At 42.3% G+C, this 20,509-nt stretch overlaps 2 protein-coding genes across 4 annotated transcripts in view; one reads left to right on the plus strand and one right to left on the minus strand.

Moving 5' to 3' along the window:
- gpa33a (glycoprotein A33 (transmembrane), paralog a) overlaps nt 1–7,592 on the plus strand; it is a 46,174-nt gene extending 38,582 nt beyond the window's left edge. Inside the window, exon 7 of the mRNA XM_080203455.1 lies at nt 7,086–7,592. Coding sequence (XP_080059581.1) covers nt 7,086–7,293 — 208 coding nt within the window. The 3' untranslated portion in view covers nt 7,294–7,592. The remainder of the gene's footprint in view (nt 1–7,085) is intronic.
- A 10,042-nt stretch (nt 7,593–17,634) lies between these two features.
- Nucleotides 17,635–20,509, minus strand: part of LOC145352915 (protein maelstrom homolog) — a 51,502-nt gene continuing 48,627 nt past the window's right edge. For all 3 annotated transcript variants that reach the window (XM_080203214.1, XM_080203213.1, XM_080203215.1), the window contains exon 12: nt 17,635–18,152. In XM_080203214.1, the coding sequence (XP_080059340.1) occupies nt 18,025–18,152 (128 nt within the window). In that variant the 3' untranslated portion in view covers nt 17,635–18,024. The remainder of the gene's footprint in view (nt 18,153–20,509) is intronic.

A 20,509-nucleotide genomic window follows, 5' to 3' on the forward strand; every position in this document is an offset into this window, starting at 1 on the left:
GGTCAAATGAGAGGAGAAGTAGTTTTTATATATCAATAATTAAGTGCTCTGACCCACAACTCAAAAGCTCATTTCCCTAAACAAGCTGAAAGTAATCACAAGTTTACTGCAACACAGAGTTTTATGACCTCTGCAGCTTCCACAAACATAATACACACACAAGTGTGGGGTCCAAATTCTCACGTGCCTCCTTTCCCTCTTCTGCAGCGTGTGCTACTGGGGTTCTTGTCCAATTGAAACATCACAGCCATGCAACCTTGCACATTCTGTCTCCCAAATAAAATCAGTCAACAAATGACCAGCACACCCAGTTGGATGCTCCCCTTTATTCTGTCCACGCTTACTTAAATCTTCCACTGCATCCCCTCTGTTATAACCCGCCACCGTTAATATAGCTCCTTTCGTTTCTCCCAACTCCCCTCCTACTATGTTCTGGGAGTGGATAAAGCAGAATTAATCAAAGGGCTCAAACGCTTTAAACAATTACACCTCTTCCGTTACATCCAGCCTGGGTAAAACCCTTTGTGGGCGGGTGTGTGGATCAGCAGAGAGCACAAAAGTAGGGATCATTTTAGCTGTTTTCCCCCCAGTCGTGCTGCTGTAAGTGGGGTTGTGTAGGTAACTGGATGCAGGCTCTCCTCACCTTCCTTGCGATTAGTGGTCACTGGATTCAGGGTGCAGGTTCTGGGGACACTGAGGGATTTGATGCCTCCAGAAAAGGAGTTGGGGGAGCCCCAGCTCATCGCCATGTGCAGCATACTAACAGGCATCCTCCTCTAGCTCACTCCAATCCACTCTGCAATCACCGTCTCATCTCGACTCAAATGTCCCAATACAGATATCATCCCTTTTTGTATCGACAGCTGAGGTTTTAATCCGTCAATCTCCTGCTGGCACTTTGATCAGCTCCGGAGATTGTTTCCTCTGCTCACGCAGTGTGGAACTTCAATCACAGCCTGTAATGTTGTGCACTCCTCATTTCACTCAGTCGCTGCTCTTTTAGCTGCGTCACAGTCACTGCCTGCACGCTATGTTTTCTGATCAGCTTTCCCACATTGAGTCTGAAACTTGCCCGTGTGCAACAAACTTACCTGGCTGTCTTGTTGCTGTTCTACCACTTTTTCTAAAATTAAAAGTTTACTTGTTAGTCACAAGTAAGGCTTACATTAACACTGCAGTGAAGTTGCTGTGAAATTCCCCTAGTCGCCACAGTCTAGTGCCTGTTTGGGTTAATGCACCTAACCAGCACATCTCTCGGATTGTGAGGAAACCGGAGTACCTGGAGGAAACTCACGCAAACATGGGGAGAACGTGCAGACTCCACACAGACAGTGACCCAAGCCGGGTCCCTGGTGCTGTGAGGTAGCAGTGCTAACCATTGTGCCGCCCACCTCACAGGATTCACGTAACTTCTCATCCTCCAGTGTCATATGTTCTAATTAATCTTTTAACGTCGCTTTGTCTGACTGTCTTCCTCGTAACTTGTAAACAGCTGGCTATCGCTGTACCTTGCTGTACCATGTGTTTCTTCTGTCTGGGAAACAACCAATATCGGGGTCTGGGTTTTGCTAAATTCCTGCTCAGTTCCTCTAACACTCAGCCCTTCTTGTGGCTGACTCGAGAGTTTACCCTTACCCTACCACCCCCCCCCCCCCCCCAACTAACCTACTTCTCAAATTATGTCATTTGTTTGTCAAACGCAGCAAATACCCAGTTGATATTCAATAATCGGTCACTCCTTCTCTATTCCCATTCATGTGGGGCTACTTCCCTTTTAATTTAAGCTCAGGTTGGATGTCTGAGAATATGTGAGGTTTTATGGTTTGATTTCAGAGCAACTTCAGCTATTTCTTATCGATGCCCACCCAGGAAGTCAGAGTGTTATTTGATTGGAATATTTTAAACCTTTTCCCCAGATATTTTCCCCCTGTGTGACCAATAAAGGACAGACAGTTGACTCAGATTTCACTTAACCAAAACCTTTCTCTTTATTTAATACTTTGGGTACCAATAGTCAACATAAATCTACATTAGTTGCAACCCTTAATTCATTTAACTTCAACCTTAACTTTAACTCATTCAACTTTAAATTTTGATTAAAAACAAATACTACCCATTTCAATGAACTGGCCAGGTTTGTCCTTGGATATGGATTTTCCTTGTGATTCTTCTCTGAAGATGATCTTCAGGGCACATGTCACCAATGTAATACTCAAAGTACCTCTTTTATCCCGAACTTTGCACATTCTTCCAGCAAATTCTCTGGCACTCAGCCAATGATACCACTGGAAACTGATTACAATGGGGCAGCACAGTGGTTAGCACTGCTACCTCAGTGCCAGGGACCCAGGCTCAATTCCCAGCTTGAGTCACTGTCTGTGTGGTGTTTGCACATTCTCCCCGTGTCTGCATGGGTTTCCTCTGGGTGCTCCGGTTTCCTCCCACAGTCTGAAAGACGTGTTGGTTAGGTACATTGTCATGCTGAATTCTCCCTCAGTGACAGGAGCCTGAGTGTGACAACTAGGGGATTTTCACAGGAACGTCTGCCTACGTGTGCCACTAACAAAATCAACTTAATAAACAATTTTCGAGTATAGCCAATGGAATTGCACATGACAACTCCCAAATGTTTATACCAAGTTGCATGTAGATCACATCGCCTCATTATATATGGAATAAGTGGTGCTGGAAAGTCTGGCACTCATTTAGAAAACGATCCTTATTTGGTCAACACAGGGGCGGCACAGTGGTTAGCACTGCTGCTTCACAGCGCCAGGGACCTGGGTTCAATTCCGGCTTGGGTCAGTGTCTGTGCAGAGTCTGCACATTTTCGCCATGTCTGTGCAGGTTTCCTCTGGGTGCTCCGGTTTCTTGCATTCTGAAAGATGTGCTGGTTAGGTGCGTTGACCCAAACAGGTGCCGGACCGTGGCGACGAGGGGAATTTCACACTAACTTCATTGCAGTGTTAATGTAAGCCTTACTTGTGACTAATAAATATGCTTTTACTTCACTTGTAAGTGTCAGGTCACATTTCCCAGGACAGGTCACAACTCACTGCAACCTGCATCTGTGTTTAATACAACTTGGTTGAAATTCCCGGCATGTTTGATTGTAGCTCTCAACCATTCTTATTGTTGCTGCTGCTGTTGGCCATCCAGCCTCAATGTTTTCCAGGATTTTCTCTTTTTATCCCTATCCTCGGTGTTAGCAGTATGACTCTCAACAGAAGCACAGGTACAAACCAAAGGAGTGTGAAATAGTATAACCTTCTCTCAGAAATACCAATATCTTTCGTTAGGAGTCACATGTAGAGTTCCCATCCCTCCAGGATAGTCCTGGAATCTGCAGGATTTAAGGATTCATCCCGCGAGCATCCTATGAGTAATTTTGTAAATTAATTTATGGGATGTGGACGTCACTGGCTAAATGAGCATTTAATTGCCATCCCTAACTGCCCTTGAGAAGATGATAATGAACTGCCTTCTTGAACTAGTGCAGTCCAGGTGATGTCGGTACACCCACAGTGCTGTTAGGGAGGGAGTTCTAGGATTCTGAACCAGTGACAGTGAAGGAATGGCAATATAGTTTCAAGACAGGATGGTGAGTGACTTGGAGGGGAACTTGCAGGTTGTGTGTTCCCATGTAACTGCTGCCCTTGTCCTTCTAAATGGTTGTGGGTTTGGAAGGTGCTGTATCAGGAGCTTTGGTGGGCTTGTGCAATGCAATTTTGGCAGGTATATAATGCTGCCACTGTACATCAATGATTGAGGGAGTGAATATTTGTGGAAGGGATGCGAGTCGAGCGGGCTACTTTGTCCTGGATGGTGTCAAGCTTCTTGAGTGTTGTTGCAGGTGTAGTTATCCAGACAAGTGCAGAGTATTCCTTCCCATGTCTGACTTGTGCCTTGTAAATGGTAGAGAGGCTTTAGACAGTCAGGAGATATGAGTTACTCGCTGCAGGATTCCAAGTCTCTGACCTGCTCTTTTAGTCGCAATATTTATATGGCTGATCCAATTCAGTTTCTGGTCAATGGTAATCACCCAAGCTGTTGATTTGAGCGGATTCAGTAATGTTAGTGCCATTGAATGTTGGAGATGGTCATTACCTGGCACATGTGTGGCATGAATATTACTTGCCATTTGTCAGCCCAAGCCTGGATATTGTCCAGGTGTTATTGCATTTGGACATGGACTGCTTCAGTATCTGAGGAGTCATGAATGGTGCTGAACATAGCCCAATTATAAGCAAACCTCTGATCTCATAACGGAAGGAGGGTCATTAATGAAACAATGGGGCTAGGACACTCCTGAGGAACTCCTGTAGTGATCTCCTGGAATTGAGATGACTAGCCTCCAACAACCACAAGCTAGATGTAGGTTTGATCCAACCAGTGAACAGTTCTCTCCCTGATTCCCATAGACTCCAATTTTGCTCAGGCTCCTTGACGCCATACTCAATCAAATGCTCAATCAGCTGCTCTCACCTCACCTATGATATTCAGCTCTTTTGTTCATGTTTGAACCAAGGCTGTAATGAGGTCAGGAGCTGAGTGGCCCTGGTGAACCCTAAATTGAGTGTCGCTTTGTAACACAGTTCATGACCCCTTCCATCACTTTACTGATGATCGAGTGGACTGATGGGGGAGGTAATTGGTTGGGTTGTATTTGTCCTGATTCTTGTGTACAGGACATACCTAAGCAATATTCCACATTGCTGGGTAGATGTCGGTGTTGTAACTTGCTTGGCTAGAAGCATGGGAAATTCTGGAGCACAAGTCTTCAGTACTAATGCTGGAATATTGTCAGGGCCCATGGCTTTTGCAGTATCCAGTGCCTTCAGCTGTTCCTTGAAATCACATGGGTTGAATCAAACTGATTGAAGTGTCACAGCTAATGGACATTTAAAAAACGCATAATTTTCTTTGAAAAATGTATTATTTATTTTTAAATATTGGAAATGGTAATAAAGGCTGTTTGACCAAGTGGAACAAATGGAAGTGAGCGATCTTGTGAGGAAAATCCCTAGGAGTATATTTTGCCAGAGTTGGCCACACAGAGACACAAGTAACAGAAATTCTTTGAGGGGCTTAGCTAGTTGTAAAATGTTTTTTGAACTGTTGAGTTGGATTAGTGAGCACTACTGAAATTATAGAATCCCTACAGTGCAGAAGGAGGCCCATCGATTCCTCACTGACAACAATCCCACCCAGGCCCTATGCCTGTAACCCCACGTATTTACCCCTGAACCTAAAGGGCAATTTAGCATGGCCAATACACCTAAACTGCTTCGGACTATGGGAGGGAACTGGAGCACCTGGAGGAGACCCATGCAGACATGGGAAGACCGTGCAAACTCCACACAGAACTAAAACATGTTTTAGTTTGCCTCTGCTTAGGCTATTTTTTAAATGCAAATTGAGCTTGACTTTACAATACCTTTCTACAGCTTCTGCACCTGCCTCAGTTTAGTTATTTTGAGAGGTTTCTGTTTCTTGTTTTCACTTCCTCTTTTGGTGAAAGTGCAGTAAATTGAAGCAAAAAGCTTAAGAATTTCAAGTTCTGTGTTTCTTTTAATACTGGAAGGCTCGGAGGATACTTTGGGACCTCCTGGTAGTGGGGGGTTGTTACAGTGTAGACTGGCCCTCTTCAACTAGAAACTTATACAAGGCTTGGCAGGTTGGATAAGCGCTGAGCTTCCCTCTGGCAAATGCTGTGAGCAGCCACCGATCCATTCACAAAATAGAAAGGAATTGTAAATCCTCCTGCATGTGACTCTCTCACACTGATACTTTGCATCTCGGAAGATGTTAAATTTGCCAAAACAAAGAGGTAAAATAAAGTTAAATTTATTTATTAATATCACAAGTAGGCTTACATTAACACTGCATTGAAGTTACTGTGAAAATCTCCCAGTGGCCACACTTTGGTGCCTGTTCGAGTACACTGGGAGAGAATTTAGCATGGCCGATGAACCTAATCAGCACGTCTTCTGAACTGTGGGGGGAAACTGGAGCGCCCAGAGGAAACCCATGCCGACACAGGGAGAATGTGCAAACTCCACACAGACAGTGACCCAAGCCAGGAATCGAACCCAGGTCCCTGGTGCTGTGAGACACTGTCCCACTGTGCTGCCCCATGGCTGGTGGAGTTGTGGTATTGTCACTGGACTAGTAATCCAAAGACCCAGGCTAATGCTTTGGGAACACGTGTGTAAGTCCTATCAGCTGGACGGTTAGTAAAAGCATCTGTCAGTAATGGTGATTTATTGTAAAAACTGTCTGGTTCACCAGTATGCCAAATCTGAAAGTCTGGCCTATGTGTGACTCCATCCAGACCCATAACACTTAGCTGCCCTCTGAAATGGCTTAGTAGGTCATTCAGTTCAATGGTAATTAGGAACAGGTAACGAATGCTGGCTTGCGAGCGACGGTCAGGTCCCTACAAAAGAGTCAGTCATAGAGGTTTACAGCATGGAAACAGGCCCTTCGGCCCAACCTGTCCATGCCACCCTTTTTTGTTTAAACCCCTAAAGTAATCACAATTGCCTGCATTTGGCCTGTATCCCTCTATACAATGTAACTATTTAAATGCTTTTTAAAAGACAAAATTGTCCCCCCTCTATTACTACTACTGGCAGCTTGTTCCAGACACTTGCCACCCTCTGTGTGAAAAAATTGCCCCTCTGGACTCTTATTTATCTCTCCCCTCTCACCTTAAACCTATGCTCTCTAGTTTTAGACTCCCCTGCCTTTGGGAAAAGATATTGACTATTTAGCTGTATGGGTCTGGATGGAGTCACATGTAGGCCACATTTTCAGATTTGGCCCCTCATTATTTTGTGGATCTCTAAAATATCACCCCCTCAGCCTCCTATGCTGCAGAGAAAAATGTCTATCCTCAGTCTCCTTATAACTCATATCATCAAGTCCCGGTAGCATCCTAGTAAATCTTTTATGCATTCTAGTTTAATAAAGTATAAATTAATGCATATTTGGAGCATGAAAAGTTTTTATTCACCATATTTGTTTGTTTATTGCAACATTCCTTTTATTACAAAGGTTAATGCTGTTGTGGTGTTTTATAGGGATCCACGCTACAGGAAGGGATACGAGGAGGAGGGTGACAATGAAGAGGAAATTCCTGAACGAGATTTTGACAAGCGTGATTATCCTAGAGCCAATGATGATGTTCGTTATGATAACAGTGGCAAGAATTCTCCCCATCCTACTGTGAGAGTACCATTGGTGCCTCCCAATAAACCTCACTACGAACCAGAGAATGATGATGTGTAAACCAAGCCATTGTCTGGCTTTAATCTAATGGGTGAAATAACTTTGGGTCTTAAAATTGTGAAATTGAATAGTGAGCAATTGGGATGGTTTTATACAAGAGTATACATATAAATAGATAGCAGACTATTTTTCTTAAAGAACCTTTTCCATGTTTTGTTATAGATGCCCAAGTTTCACTCTTAATTTTCATTGCCTTTTGAAAGTGCAAGTCCTCCGTATCATTTTTACTATTTCAATCTTGCAGTAGGATTTAATTACTTTTTATTATGGCCCTTTGTTTAAAGGAAAGTGATTTTTTTTTTGTTTCTTTTAAAAAGGTTATACAGGAAATTGAACAGTTCTAATCAAATAATTTAGAATATCTTGTGGTCAGTACTCTTGAGAATCCATATAGTTTAATGTATTAGAACATGACTAGGCTTTTAGCAGCCAGTTGATTACTTTGGTTGTAATTGGAATGTGGCTTTTCAACAGTATATTGTTGTGATTTTAAAATCTCAAATACTTTCGACCAGTTTGCTTACTCCAATGTTCTACCCCGGTGCCCTTATTTGCAAGATGGACAAAGGACAAACACAAGTAAAAGTTCAACAAGTTTATTAACAATAACACTACTAACTAACCCTTAAATTACCCACATAAAACAAGAGGATACCCCAGATTCAAATATGCTACCCGCAAAGATGGTTTGGTTAAAACTGCAGGCTCGATTCTCTGAGTCCCTCTGGTCCGGTGTCATGAAGGTGAGTCTCGACGGCAGCTTCTTCCTTCCTTCTCCGATCAGCCTTCCGAATGGCTAAGGGTCACCTCCTTCATCGAGTCTTTGCTGCTGGTGTCTGAAAATGTCTCTGTTTATCCCCTGCCTGCTTGCCTTTCCAGAAACTTCTCTGGCTTCCGGTCAATAAGGTCCCAGGAGGGGGTTCCAATACCCAGTGGGTTTCTTGATGTCTGCCTGACAGGACACCAGGGTCCACCCCCAGGTGTCCATCTCCATGTTGTTGCTTACATGTGACCTGTTATCAGATTAAGCCAACTGCAGGAACTTGTGGTGACAAAGTCTGGCCCAATCTGGGCTTCTATCAATAGGTCGGTGCATTTCAATGGGGTGCAATGATCTCCTGCTAAATATCAGTAGAGTGCAACGATCTTTCATAGGAGACTGAATCAAGCCCAGACAGGTTTGTGTATTGTACAATTGGCCGGCCTGAGGTTTGACTGTGTTTGATTTTTAGTATGCCCAATTCTTTAATTTAGGGTATCCAATTTTATCAGCCTTAAAACTGGGCCCTGTTTATATTACATTTATGGAGAACTCGCAGGACACATTGGAGTAACATGTCAGAGTTTAAATTGTTAAATTAGATCAGAACATAGAAATTGAGAGATTTGTAAATGTGTTAAAAACCATGAAGGATTATGCGATGGCTGAAGGGTTGTAGATCACGGCAGATTTTAGATGATTGGTAAAGGAATCAGAGGCAGTGTAAGGAATCACTGTAGCAAATTGTGACCTGGAATGCACTGCCTGAAAGTTAGTTGATGCAGATTTAATAACCACTTTCAAAAACAAAACCTGAATAGGGACAAACTAAATTACTCTGCAAAAGACTTCATGGGCCTTTCCTCTGTGCTATACTATTTCAAATAATATGTTTAGCAATAACTCAACTTTAATGCAGTTGGTAAGGATTGTACTTTTAGCTTGCTTATCAACATTATTCAAGAATCATAAGTTATTGATACTCAGTTACCAATGACACTTTTTTTTAACCCATTCTGGTATTATAGATTTGGGTTTTTTTGGTCATAACTATTTTAACAATCCTCCTATCTACAATGTAGGCCACGCTTAATGCAACAATATGAAAAAAAATGCAACACTGAAACTGCTTGTCTGAAATTCAAGAGTCTGAAACTCTTGAGAATGGAAGCAATGCCGGTGATATTTTAGCACTTTTTTGTGCTGTCTTGTTCCAATGGCTACACAATGCTCAGTTGGCAAAAACATGTGACCTGTAACTTAAGAGTGTTACACCAGTCAGTGTATTCTTGAAAAAGGATGTGAATGTATGACTGAAATGTATGAACAAAGTGACCTATTCCCCATTCCAACATTCTCACATTAAAGATAGAAAATAGAACTTTCCCAAAAACTGAAGGAAGGATTTAGTACCTTTACGAACCATGTGTGATTCTGTCAAACAGATATATGTTTGACAATTGTAAACACAACATTATGGTGCCCTATTGCTACACTGGTATCACAGGAAACAATCTCTCATATGGTTGACTTTTGGTGGCACAGTGGTTAGCATTGCTGCTTCACAGCACCAGGGACCCAGCTAGCTTGGGCCACTGTCTGTGCAGAGTCTGCACGTTCTCCCTGTGTCTGCGTGGGTTTCCTCCGGGTGCTCTGGTTTCTTCCTACAGTCCAAAAGATGTGCTAGTTAGGTGCATTGGCTATGCTAAATTCTCCCTCAGTGTACCCGAACAGACACCGCGAGTGTGGCGACTAGGAGATTTTCACAGTAACGTCTTTGCAGTGTTAGTGTAAGCCTACTTGTGACACTGATAAATAAACTTTTCTGGGTATGTTTAGAAACAGAATTATTGGATTTTTCCCAGGCATTAAGTGTGATATTTAATCGGATCTCAATTTTTAACGTTATTTGAAGGGATTTTCTGTCTAACTCTTTACACACATCATTCATGAGTTATAGATAGCAGTGAGAAATTGAATGGCAAGACTCTCATCTAAAACCATGAGAGGCACGTATGACATTTTCTTTCAAAGTTGAGAACCATTTTTTAAGCCGAGATCGTATTTTTGTCAATTAGTTTATGTTCTTTATAATTACTTCAGACAGTTTTTATATTTTTAAAAAAACTGTATTAGTTTGATCTGCTAACCAGCACTAGAAACTAATTTCATCAATGGGGAGTACCATTTGCTGGTTTACTATCATGGTTGCAAAAATATAGGGCCCTATTTTACTATTTTGATTCTAAGTTGCTGGGCAGACTTGAAACTGGAAGTGTTTGAGATCTGACTTTTAACTCATGCTGAGGCCCCCACCCCCCACAAATACACACTCTGCCTGAAAGAATGTCAGCGAGTCGGAACCATGCCTGTGGGCAGGGCTTAACACAACCGAAATCCTGCAGTTCCGATCGGCGCTTCCAACTGCCCATGCACAAAAAAAAAGATGCTGCTCCCCTGCCACATCGCTCCCAGGCTGGATAATGTCTCCCCCTGGCCCCCACAGACATTGCCCCACCCCAACAACATTACTGACCTCTTTATCCCTCCCCCTCCCACCGACCTCAGGCAGAGTAGCAGCAGACCCCCTTCCTCCACAGAGAGCCATCGGACTCTCGGCACTTACCTCGTCACTAACTGGAGTGCCCGAATCGGACTTTTGTGGCGCATGTCTGTTTCACACCGATTCTGGATGGGCAAATGCAGTGGTAAAAGGGGAAGTGCAGTTAAGTTTTGGTGTGTAGCTCACCGTCAGTTTAAATGCACACAAATGCATTTTGGTGTAGTCCCAAACACAGCCATTTTTGGGCTTGGTAAAGAGGGAGCGAGCGTGGAGGCGGGCATGGATCGTGCTACTCACCTCACGCCTGACTTTACCATGTTTTTGCTCCTGAAAATGGGCGCAGCTTGTTGGTAAAATGGGGCCCACAGAACCTTCTTGATAATGAGATATTGTGCATTTTATTGTGGTTTTTAAGTTCTGCCATTCTGAACATCTTGTTATAAATAACAATTTGTACATTTTTTAAGCAAATGCCAATTGTAAAAAAAAGTCTTAAATGGGATTTGGGGGGGAAAAAAATCTAGATTTTAAAAAAAAATGCTATGACATTCCAGCAGCAATTTTGAAAACTGCTTTCTTGCTAAAGTTTAAAAGTAATTTCAAATTTTCAATGTTTTATAAACTTCAATGCATTTATAGATTATATGACTTTTCACTTCTTGCCTCATGTTTTGAATGCATTGTATAAAGATCTTTTAATAAATTTATGATTACTTATCATTTTTTAAAGGGACTGGTTATAAGTTTCACTTTTTCATGAGAGTCTGAAAATGCCAGCATTTTGCCATCAAGATCAGTAGGTATAAGCTGTTTGCTGCTTAACTTTGGCCTACTCCTGCTCCTATTTCTTATGTTCTTAACCCGAGCTGAAGTCTTATTCACTCGCTACCCCCCCCGCCTGAAATTCTCATTTATTTAGATATTGTTACAGTCATGCCTCTCGTAGGCAGGTGGGTGAAAAAAATTCCCTGAAACTTTGGTGAGCTGTAGATGGTGGAAACGGCTGCTTTGTGTTTCTTGGTATTCTCTGAAGAGCCCACCAAGGCACTCATCAAAACACAGTAAGAAGTCTCACAACACCAGGTTAAAGTCCAACAGGTTTATTTGGTAGGACAAGCTTTCGGAGCATTGCTCTTTCAACCCTAAAAACACATCAGCCCTATCCTGCTCCCCACTTGACCCTACCATCCATGCAAGCCTTTAAATACACACCACACAATTCAATTTATTGCAAAAGGTTTATAGCTCTACTGTAATTTTTTTATTCATGGGACATGAGCGTCACTGGCAAGGCCAGCATTTATTGCCCATCTCTAGTTGCCCTTGAAAAGGAGGTGGTGAGCTGACTTCTTGAAACGCTGCAGTCCATAAAAGTAATGCAGCTTTTTATTTTAATTGGCTTGAAACTGGTTGTAATACTCTGCTGTGAGCTCAACTCCACTAGCTGCAGCTGGCGCTGATTCGCAGAAGATGAACTGACCCCAAGAAAACTGAAGCCTCTGTCTCTGTATAAGCAGCCACTTATTTTTGATTTTATAAAGCCTAAAAAGATCTGAATGCAAGGCTGCAAACCTGACCTGAGGGCTGACACTATTAGACTCATTTTTCTACAACAGCATCTGAAATATTTAATTAAATTGGTAGGGTAACCACATGAGTTGTTGCATTGTCACAAGAGCAGTAACAAGCCACAATTACTTTAGAACAGCAAATCCTCTGACTCACGTTGGTCGAATTTTACCAGCACATCTGTCCGAGGTTTGTACGATCCCATCCGAGGCCAATGGTGAATATACCATTCTGAGTCGTCCCCAGTCCCTGGAATCAGGGCAGATGTGTCGGTAAAATTCCAGCTGTAATTTGCAAAGCACTAATGATGTAATTGTGATTTGATTTTTCTTTAGATGTATTTTAGGAGGGTGATTTGAGTCAAATTGTGTTCTTACAAGATGGTATTCTGTTCTTTTGCTTTCCCATGGCTCAGCTGACAGCTTTTCAGAGTTAAACAATGTAAGTAAGTTCACTTTTTTGTTTGAAAGGACACACATCAACTGGGATTTGCCCAGCCTGCTGCGCAGGAGACATCAGCCAGGGACATTTAGCAGGACGTGTGACCGAAAACGAGTCTTTCTGGCTTTTTCTTTCCTGCACAATCAGCTCAGCACAGAGCTGATTACTATATGATAACAGTAAGAAGTCTGACAACACCAGGTTTAAGTCCAACAACTTAAACCTGGTGTTGTCAGACTTCTTACCGTGTTTACCCCAGTCCAATGCCGGCATCTCCACATCATGACTATTATATGATCAGCAGGCCCAAGACAGTAGTCTCCAGGCCTGCTAGCAAAGCCTGGCTGACACTTGGTGGTGGGAAGAATACAAATCAAGGACAGAGTTCATGGTTTGAAGTTTTTGACCTCGAGTCCAAAGGTTTGGCTGTAAAATGCCTAACCGAAGACAAGTTGCTGTTCATTCCTTCAAGCTTGCATTAGGCTGCAGCAGACTGAGGAATGTGAGCAAGATGGTGAAATGGCAAGTGACCAAAAGTCATGGTTGTGTTTGTCGACTAGAGGTGTTCTGCAAAAGCAGTCACCAGCTAGTGTTTGATCTCTCCAATGTAGAGATCAGATTGTGAGCAGTTAATATAGAAGACTCAATTGAAAGTATATCATTCATTGATGTGGAACTAATGTTGACAGTGAGAAAGGAGGAGCTTAAGGGACAGGTGTTATACCTGTGATTACATGAGACGTTGAGGTGTTGGGATTAATAGTTCTTGGCAAGGGCAGGAAATGGCACTGATATAGTCATCTTTCTACCAGAGTTGTGGGAGGGAGTCTGAGTAGGATTGGAGCAAGGAATGTTCTGCTCACACCACCTGACAAGGCAGGGCCTATGTAAATATCCATCACCACACCTATTACTTGGCAAGTTAAAGGAGAAATTGTTCATTGAGAGAACACATTCAGCCAGGCAGGCTGTTCAGGTCTCTATTCACAGACACCGAGGGTGGGGTGGGGAGGGGATGTAGAGGGCTTGAAATTCCATAGAGAAGAGGAGGCAGTTAGAATAGAATCTCGACAGTACAGAAGGTGGCCATTCGGCCCACTGAGTCTGTACCTACCACTATCTCACCCAATTCCCGTAACCCCACATATTTAATTGCTAGTCCCCCGCCATTAGGGTCAATTTAGCATGGCCAATCAATCTAACCCGTACATCTTTGGACTGTGAGAGGAAACCCATGCAGAGAGGGAGAATGTGCAAACAACCACATGGATGAATTGAACCTGGAGCCCTGGCACTTTGAGGCAGCAGTGCTAACCACTGTGCCACCATGCCACCCTAAATGCCCTATTAGTTCCAGATCAACCAATGGTATACTTCTTTCAACTCGGTCTTTTATATTAACTGCTCACAATGTGGTCTATTCTACACTGGAGACACTAAATGCAGGCTGGTGACACCTCCTAAGTTTGCAAGCATGATACTGATTTCTGGCCACTTGCCATTTCCATTCACCATCTGGCTCTCATGCTCCTATTTAGGGCCAGCAAACTAAAAATTGTTGAAATGATGTAGGGTGTCAGAAACATCTTGAATGTAGGTGGTAAGAGACAGGATAAGGAAACAAAAACTAAGTCAAAATAGAAAGAAATAATCCAATGGGCAGGAGATCAGGCTGAAATGATGGGTCTATCAAAACAGTCCTGTTTGTAGATTTTGGGATGATTAAGGGACTATGAGACGGAGGGAAGATATCCAGAGGAGGGGAGGTCAGTGATGGTCCTGGAAATGGTGGCTTGGTGTTCAGTCAGATTGGTCATGATGCAGGGAGAGGCAAAAAGTGTCTTAGAGTTAGAATCCAGCCTCTGAGGTAGAAGTCAGTACGGCCAACTACAGCACTACCATTGTCCACAAGATTGATGAGTGCTGCAAGGTCATAAGGAGACACGTTAAGAGTGTGAGGGGTGCAGGTAAATTAAGAAGGTTGATGTCACAGCAACTGTTCTCAATGAAAAGATAGTGGACAAGAGGCTAGAGGGAGGGTCCAGATGGAGGGAGACTACTAGAGACAAGGGGTCCACTGACTAGGAGGATGTCTCCTGCCCAAAGGACTGAACATGGAGGTCAAAGTGATGAAATAATACTTTAAAGCTGTGCCAAGTCTGAAAATGTTTTGAGGTGGGGACATGAATCCATTGTAAGCACTGATGATTCAGCATCAGAGAGAGGAAGGTCAGATGGCATAATGAATACACGGCAAAAGCTGGGGTGAGATGGGATAGGGTTAGATTCAATCCTCGAATTCTGTCCCTTTACAGCACTGTGCACTACTTACACATATGGATTGCAGTGATTCAAGAAGGTAGCTCACCACTTTCAAGGGAAATCAGGAATGGACAATAAATGGTAGCCTGGCCAGCAAAGGCCACATCCCAAGAATGAAAAAAAAAGCTCAAGTTGCTTAATACATGAAGGAAGAGAAAATGTTTATTAAGACATCAGATGAGGTGGAAAATAAAACTGGGGACCAGGATTTTCCACCTGCGTTTCTGACATGTCTTGTTTCCTGAACCGAGGATTCCACCCCACTGTGAATAACGCTGCCCTCAAATACATCCAACCCATTTCCCGCACTTCTGCCCTCACTCATTCCCATGCTGCACAGAACCATAATAAGCTTTCCACCCTGTGAGTGCCAAAGGATTATTTCCTCTGCCATTTCTAACATGTACCTGCATGCCAACCCTTTGCGATTCATGCAATAGGACACCCAGATCTCTTGAGCTTCAGAGCTCTGCAATCTCTCACCATTTAGATATGTTTCTTTTTTATTTTTCCTGCCAAAATGAAACATTCACATTTGCCAACATTATATTCCATTTGACAGATTGCCCACTCATTTAACCAATCTTTGTCCTTACATTCTCTTCACAACTTACTTTCCTTCCTAGCTTTATTTCGTCAGCATATTTAGCAACCATAACTTTGGTCCCATCATCCAAGTCACTTATATAATGTGTAAAAAGGTTCCAGTACTGATCCCTCTGGCATACTACTTAGAAACTCATGTATGGCTTCTCTCCATTTCCTGTTACCAAGTCAATCATCCATGCCAATATGTTACTCTTTACACCATGAGCTTTAACATTCCTCAATAACACAAAACAATAATGGACAACAGGCTCGGGGAGGGTCCAGGTGGACGGAGAGTATTGGAGGCAAATGAAAGGGTCCACTGAGCAGGGGGATGCCTCCTGCCCAAAGGAAAAGCATGGAGGTCAAAGTGACAAAAGAATACTCATTCACAGCACATGTCTCCTTCAGAAAACTGGAGTATGAAACCTCCAGAAAACAAGACCATGAATTTTGGCTGAGAGTATTGAAGATTATGGAAGGATGCCTGAATATTCAAACCTAGTTTTTCAGTGTGTTGGGGAGCAGAGGACATCAGGAGATTTACCACGACTGCAATCTTCTTAGTCTTTCGTGATGTGGACATCAACAGCCTGAGAGTTTGGCAGAACTGTAGTGAAATTCTTGAGCAACATGGTGGAAGTCAGTAATAACTTCCTTTGGAACTTTGGTGTACAAAAATATTTCAGAGTTCTATTATTTTCTTTTAGGAGATCATTAATTAATTTAGTGAATTACCTGAAAACATAGACCAACCACAACTGCCTAGAATTAGCTTGGTCTTTGAAGAATTTCAGAGTTAATTTTTGGTCTTTTTCTGCAGGGTAAAGACAAACCTTAAATCATTCTGTTGCAAGAGGATAAAGTAAAATACTCTAGTAACAATCATGCTTTTCAAGTTTACTTGTTTGTAAAGAAATTCATAAATTCACAAATATACAGACAAAATTAATTTCTCATTCTGTCTCTGCTTGGGTAATTTTTCCTGCTTAGCTAAACAGGTAAGCTCAAAAATTAGCATCAGCTCTTTGGTCTAGCATCAGTCAGCATGTTGTGAAGGTAAGTAAAACAAACTTCCAAATTGGTGGAACGGCAAATTGTGCAGAGGGTGTGGAGAGTCTGCAGAAGGATCTAGATAGGCTGGGCGAATGGGCCAGGAAATGGCAAATGGAATTTAATGTTGGCAAGTGCGAGGTGGTCCACTTTGGTAGGAATAACGGTAGGAAGGATTATTACTTACGTGGCGAAAAACTGCAGCAGGCGACAGTGCAGAGGGACCTTGGGGTCCTTGTGCATGAGTCGCAAAAACCCAGCTTGCAGGTGCAGCAGGTGGTCAGGAAGGCGAATGGGATGCTGGCCTTCATAGCGAGGGGGATTGAATATAAAAGCAGGGAGGTCTTGCTGCGGCTGTATAGGGCATTGGTGAGGCCGCAGCTGGAGTAGTGTGTGCAGTTCTGGGCGCCGTACTTACGCAAGGATATTTTGGCCTTGGAGGGAGTGCAGAGGAGGTTTACTAGGCTGATGCCGGAGTTGAGGGGGTTGAGCTATGAGGAGAGGCTGAATAAACTAGGCTTGTACTCGTTAGAGTTTAGAAGAATGAGGGGAGATCTCATTGAGACGTATAAGATGATGAATGGGATGGATAGGATAGAGGTGGAGAGACTCTTCCCGCTCAGAAAGGACAGTAGGACTAGGGGGCACAGCCTCAAGATAAAGGGGGGGCGGTTTAGAACGGAGTTGAGGAGGAACTTCTTCACTCAAAGAGTGGTGAATCTCTGGAATTCTCTGCCCGTTGAAGTGGTGGAGGCTACCTCGCTAAATATTTTTAAGACGCGGATTGATGGGTTTTTAATAAGAGAGGGGATTAAGGGTTATGGGGAGAGGGTGGGAATGTGGAACTGAGCCACGACAGATCAGCCATGATCTTATTGAATGGCGGGGCAGGCTCTAAGTGCTAGATGGCCTACTCCTGCTCCTATTTCTTATGTTCTTATAATTCTCAAATCTACAAATGATTGTACTAAAAATCAGAAAATATAACGCTCATTAATTTTTTTTATTTTAGCAAGTTTAACAGGAACAATCATTCAGAACACATAACAAACAAGAATTTATGGTCATTTCTCCCACAAAAAATCTGCAGATCTTTAGATAAACAATAGTATTTTTTAAAGACATATTCCTCAATTTCTCTTTATCAAATTACATCATTTGAAAATTGCAACATCTTTTCAATATTTTCAATGAAGATTTATCAATCTTATTACGAAGAACTGATCTTAGTTTGTTACAATCATGCAATTGGAATCATTGCAAATGCAAACTCTGATAAACAGCATGGTTTCATATTGTGATACTGGGGTATTCCCACATCCGATGCAGGGTTTATGCCAAATGCGCAAGAATATTAGCAACAGAACATCAAGTAAAAACAAAAGCTGTATTAAATGCCTTTCTTTTTAACAGTCTTGAATATTCTTAAATACATTTACTGCTTAATTCCTGGAGGTGAGCGGGACGGAAAATTTAACCATGCAGCCAGAGCACCTCTTCCTCTCCCAAATTGTGCTGCAATGGGATAATCCCTTAAATTGGGCGTGGAAACACAACTTTTATCTGTGGTATATGAAGATATTATTCAGTTAAACTACAGATTGTACCTTCTATTCAATAAATAATGCAATTTCATGCTCAAATAATTATTAATCAAAACTAATTACAGACAAAAGATACATTGAAGCTTTTTGTTTTGCACTCATTAGGGCATTTCACAAGAATACCAGTACAAGAGGTAAACAACAATTTATACTGTACAAAAGAGAATGCTGACTGGTTGGCAAGCGTACACTGACTGGTAGAGATGTTGCCATGGAGAATGTACCAGTTGATGGTGACTGACAGTCAACTGCCAAAACTGGTTTAAAATTCAACCCAAACAGCTTGATCCCAAGACCAACGAGTCAGCGAATGGCTCCGAAATAGGTGGAATGTGTTTACATGTTCTGTCTGTAAACAATGGTGTTCTATGTATTAACATATGTAGCTTTCAGTACATGCAAATGCACCACACTGCGAGCCTGACTGACAATCTCAATTGTTGTTAGCACAATTTTTAAGCACACAGAGGATTATTTAGTAAATGATGCACATGGTGTTTTGAGTTTTGCAATCTTGATGGGCACAATCCGTACGTTGCCTGTTGTGAATAGAGACTGGGACATGCTGATTGATATGATCCATCAGTCTTTAGAACATAGTCTACATACACTGGCACTGAAAAACACCACATTACTCATTGATATGATAGGCAGCATGTCTTTTTAGCTTGACAGCAGCATCCTGTTGGCAGCAAGTACCATTCAGGTTGCTATTGCATAGTAGTGGCACAAAATAATTAGTTTTGCTTGCTGTTCAGATTTTTGAGATACCCTGCCCTTCCAAGGTAATCCAAGATAACTGGCCACTTTTCAGAGCCCAAAGTGACCATTTGGTCAATTCATTTTGTGCAGAACTGGTCGTAAGATATGATGGGGCACACAAAGACGTCACTTGTGTGTGTCTTGGGCAGCCCATACATTCACAACAGCAGCAAGCCATGAGGACAAAGCCCACACAGAAGCTCATCACTTTTACACATGTCTGGCAAGCATTGTTTTTAAAAACTTACTTTTGAGCAACACTCTCAGGTCATGCCGAATGGCCGGTCCAATGGATACAAATTTGCACTCATCGTTAACAATAGCATGCACTTTGCTGATATCATAACCCTTGTTAAGGCTGCCTATTCCCATCTCTTTGTCAGGTTTACTGATGTGTAAGTCTGGGTTGGTCTTAAGACCTCACAAAGCTGTAAGACATTCACACTGCAAGTGAACATTGGACAGATCATTTGGAATCCTGCAATAGGCAGGCGCATGTAATAACTTCCTTACATGTCTTAATGGATTTCACTTCAGATTCAAATCTACTTTGAGATGGAGCAGAAAAGTGAAGTCCCCTTGAGAAATTTGCCAAGGGTTCCCTAGCATGGTGTACTGCAAGCCTACCTGCACTGGTCAATTTGTGTGTTGGGATTCTTACAGTTCCACATACTATAAGACTGATCTCATCAGCAATCTTGTAAATAGGGCCCGAGCCATTTGCTCACCATACAAGCTTCATATTGAAATACGGTCACCGTCTTGTATAATGGCTACTCTGATCAGATCATTCAGAACTGTAAATCACAAAATCTCATGGACAATAGTACCAAGGCTGTCACTTTCAACCCTGAAAAGTACCCCATCTGCCTCAGATTATAAAGGAAGGGCAGATATCCCAAAAATCTGAGCAACAGGTGAAGGTAGCTGTTTCACACTGCTGTTATGCAGTAACGACATAAGTGGTATTCACCAACAGGATACTGTCATCAAGCCAAAATGACATCCTGTCTGGCACAAGGAGTAATGTGATATGAATTTCAGTGCCAGTGTGATGCTAGGTATGTAGGCCCACATCCAAAGAGTGGCAGGGAATCATATTAAACAGCACATCCCAGTCACTGTTCGTAATGGGCAAGGTATAGACTGTAGCAAACAAGCCCGTGCTTGCAAACTGAAAACACAGTTTCCAGAATTAGATGTGATTCTGCGATTGGAAATTTGCTAAATAATCCTCAGTGTGCTAAATATTACTTTGACAACCAATTTAAGATTGTCACCTTGGCTCATATATAGTGCAGGAAGTGATATACACAGGGCCCTGTTGTTTACAGACAGAAAGAACACAAACACACTGTGCTTATTTCAGCTAAACAAAATAAATGACAGCATTCACTGACCCATTCCTGAGAGAAAAGTCAGGGGCAAATTATCTGATTTAAATTTTAAACTTGGCAGTTAACTGTTAGGCATCACCAACATGCATTCTCCACAGTAACACCTCTACCAGAGTCCACTTGCCAATCAATCAAATTTCTCTTCTCTCAGTATAAA

Source organism: Carcharhinus amblyrhynchos, chromosome 15 (assembly GCF_965287045.1).
Source record: "Carcharhinus amblyrhynchos chromosome 15, sCarAmb.v2.hapA, whole genome shotgun sequence".
In the NCBI taxonomy this organism is placed as follows: Eukaryota; Metazoa; Chordata; class Chondrichthyes; order Carcharhiniformes; family Carcharhinidae; genus Carcharhinus; species Carcharhinus amblyrhynchos.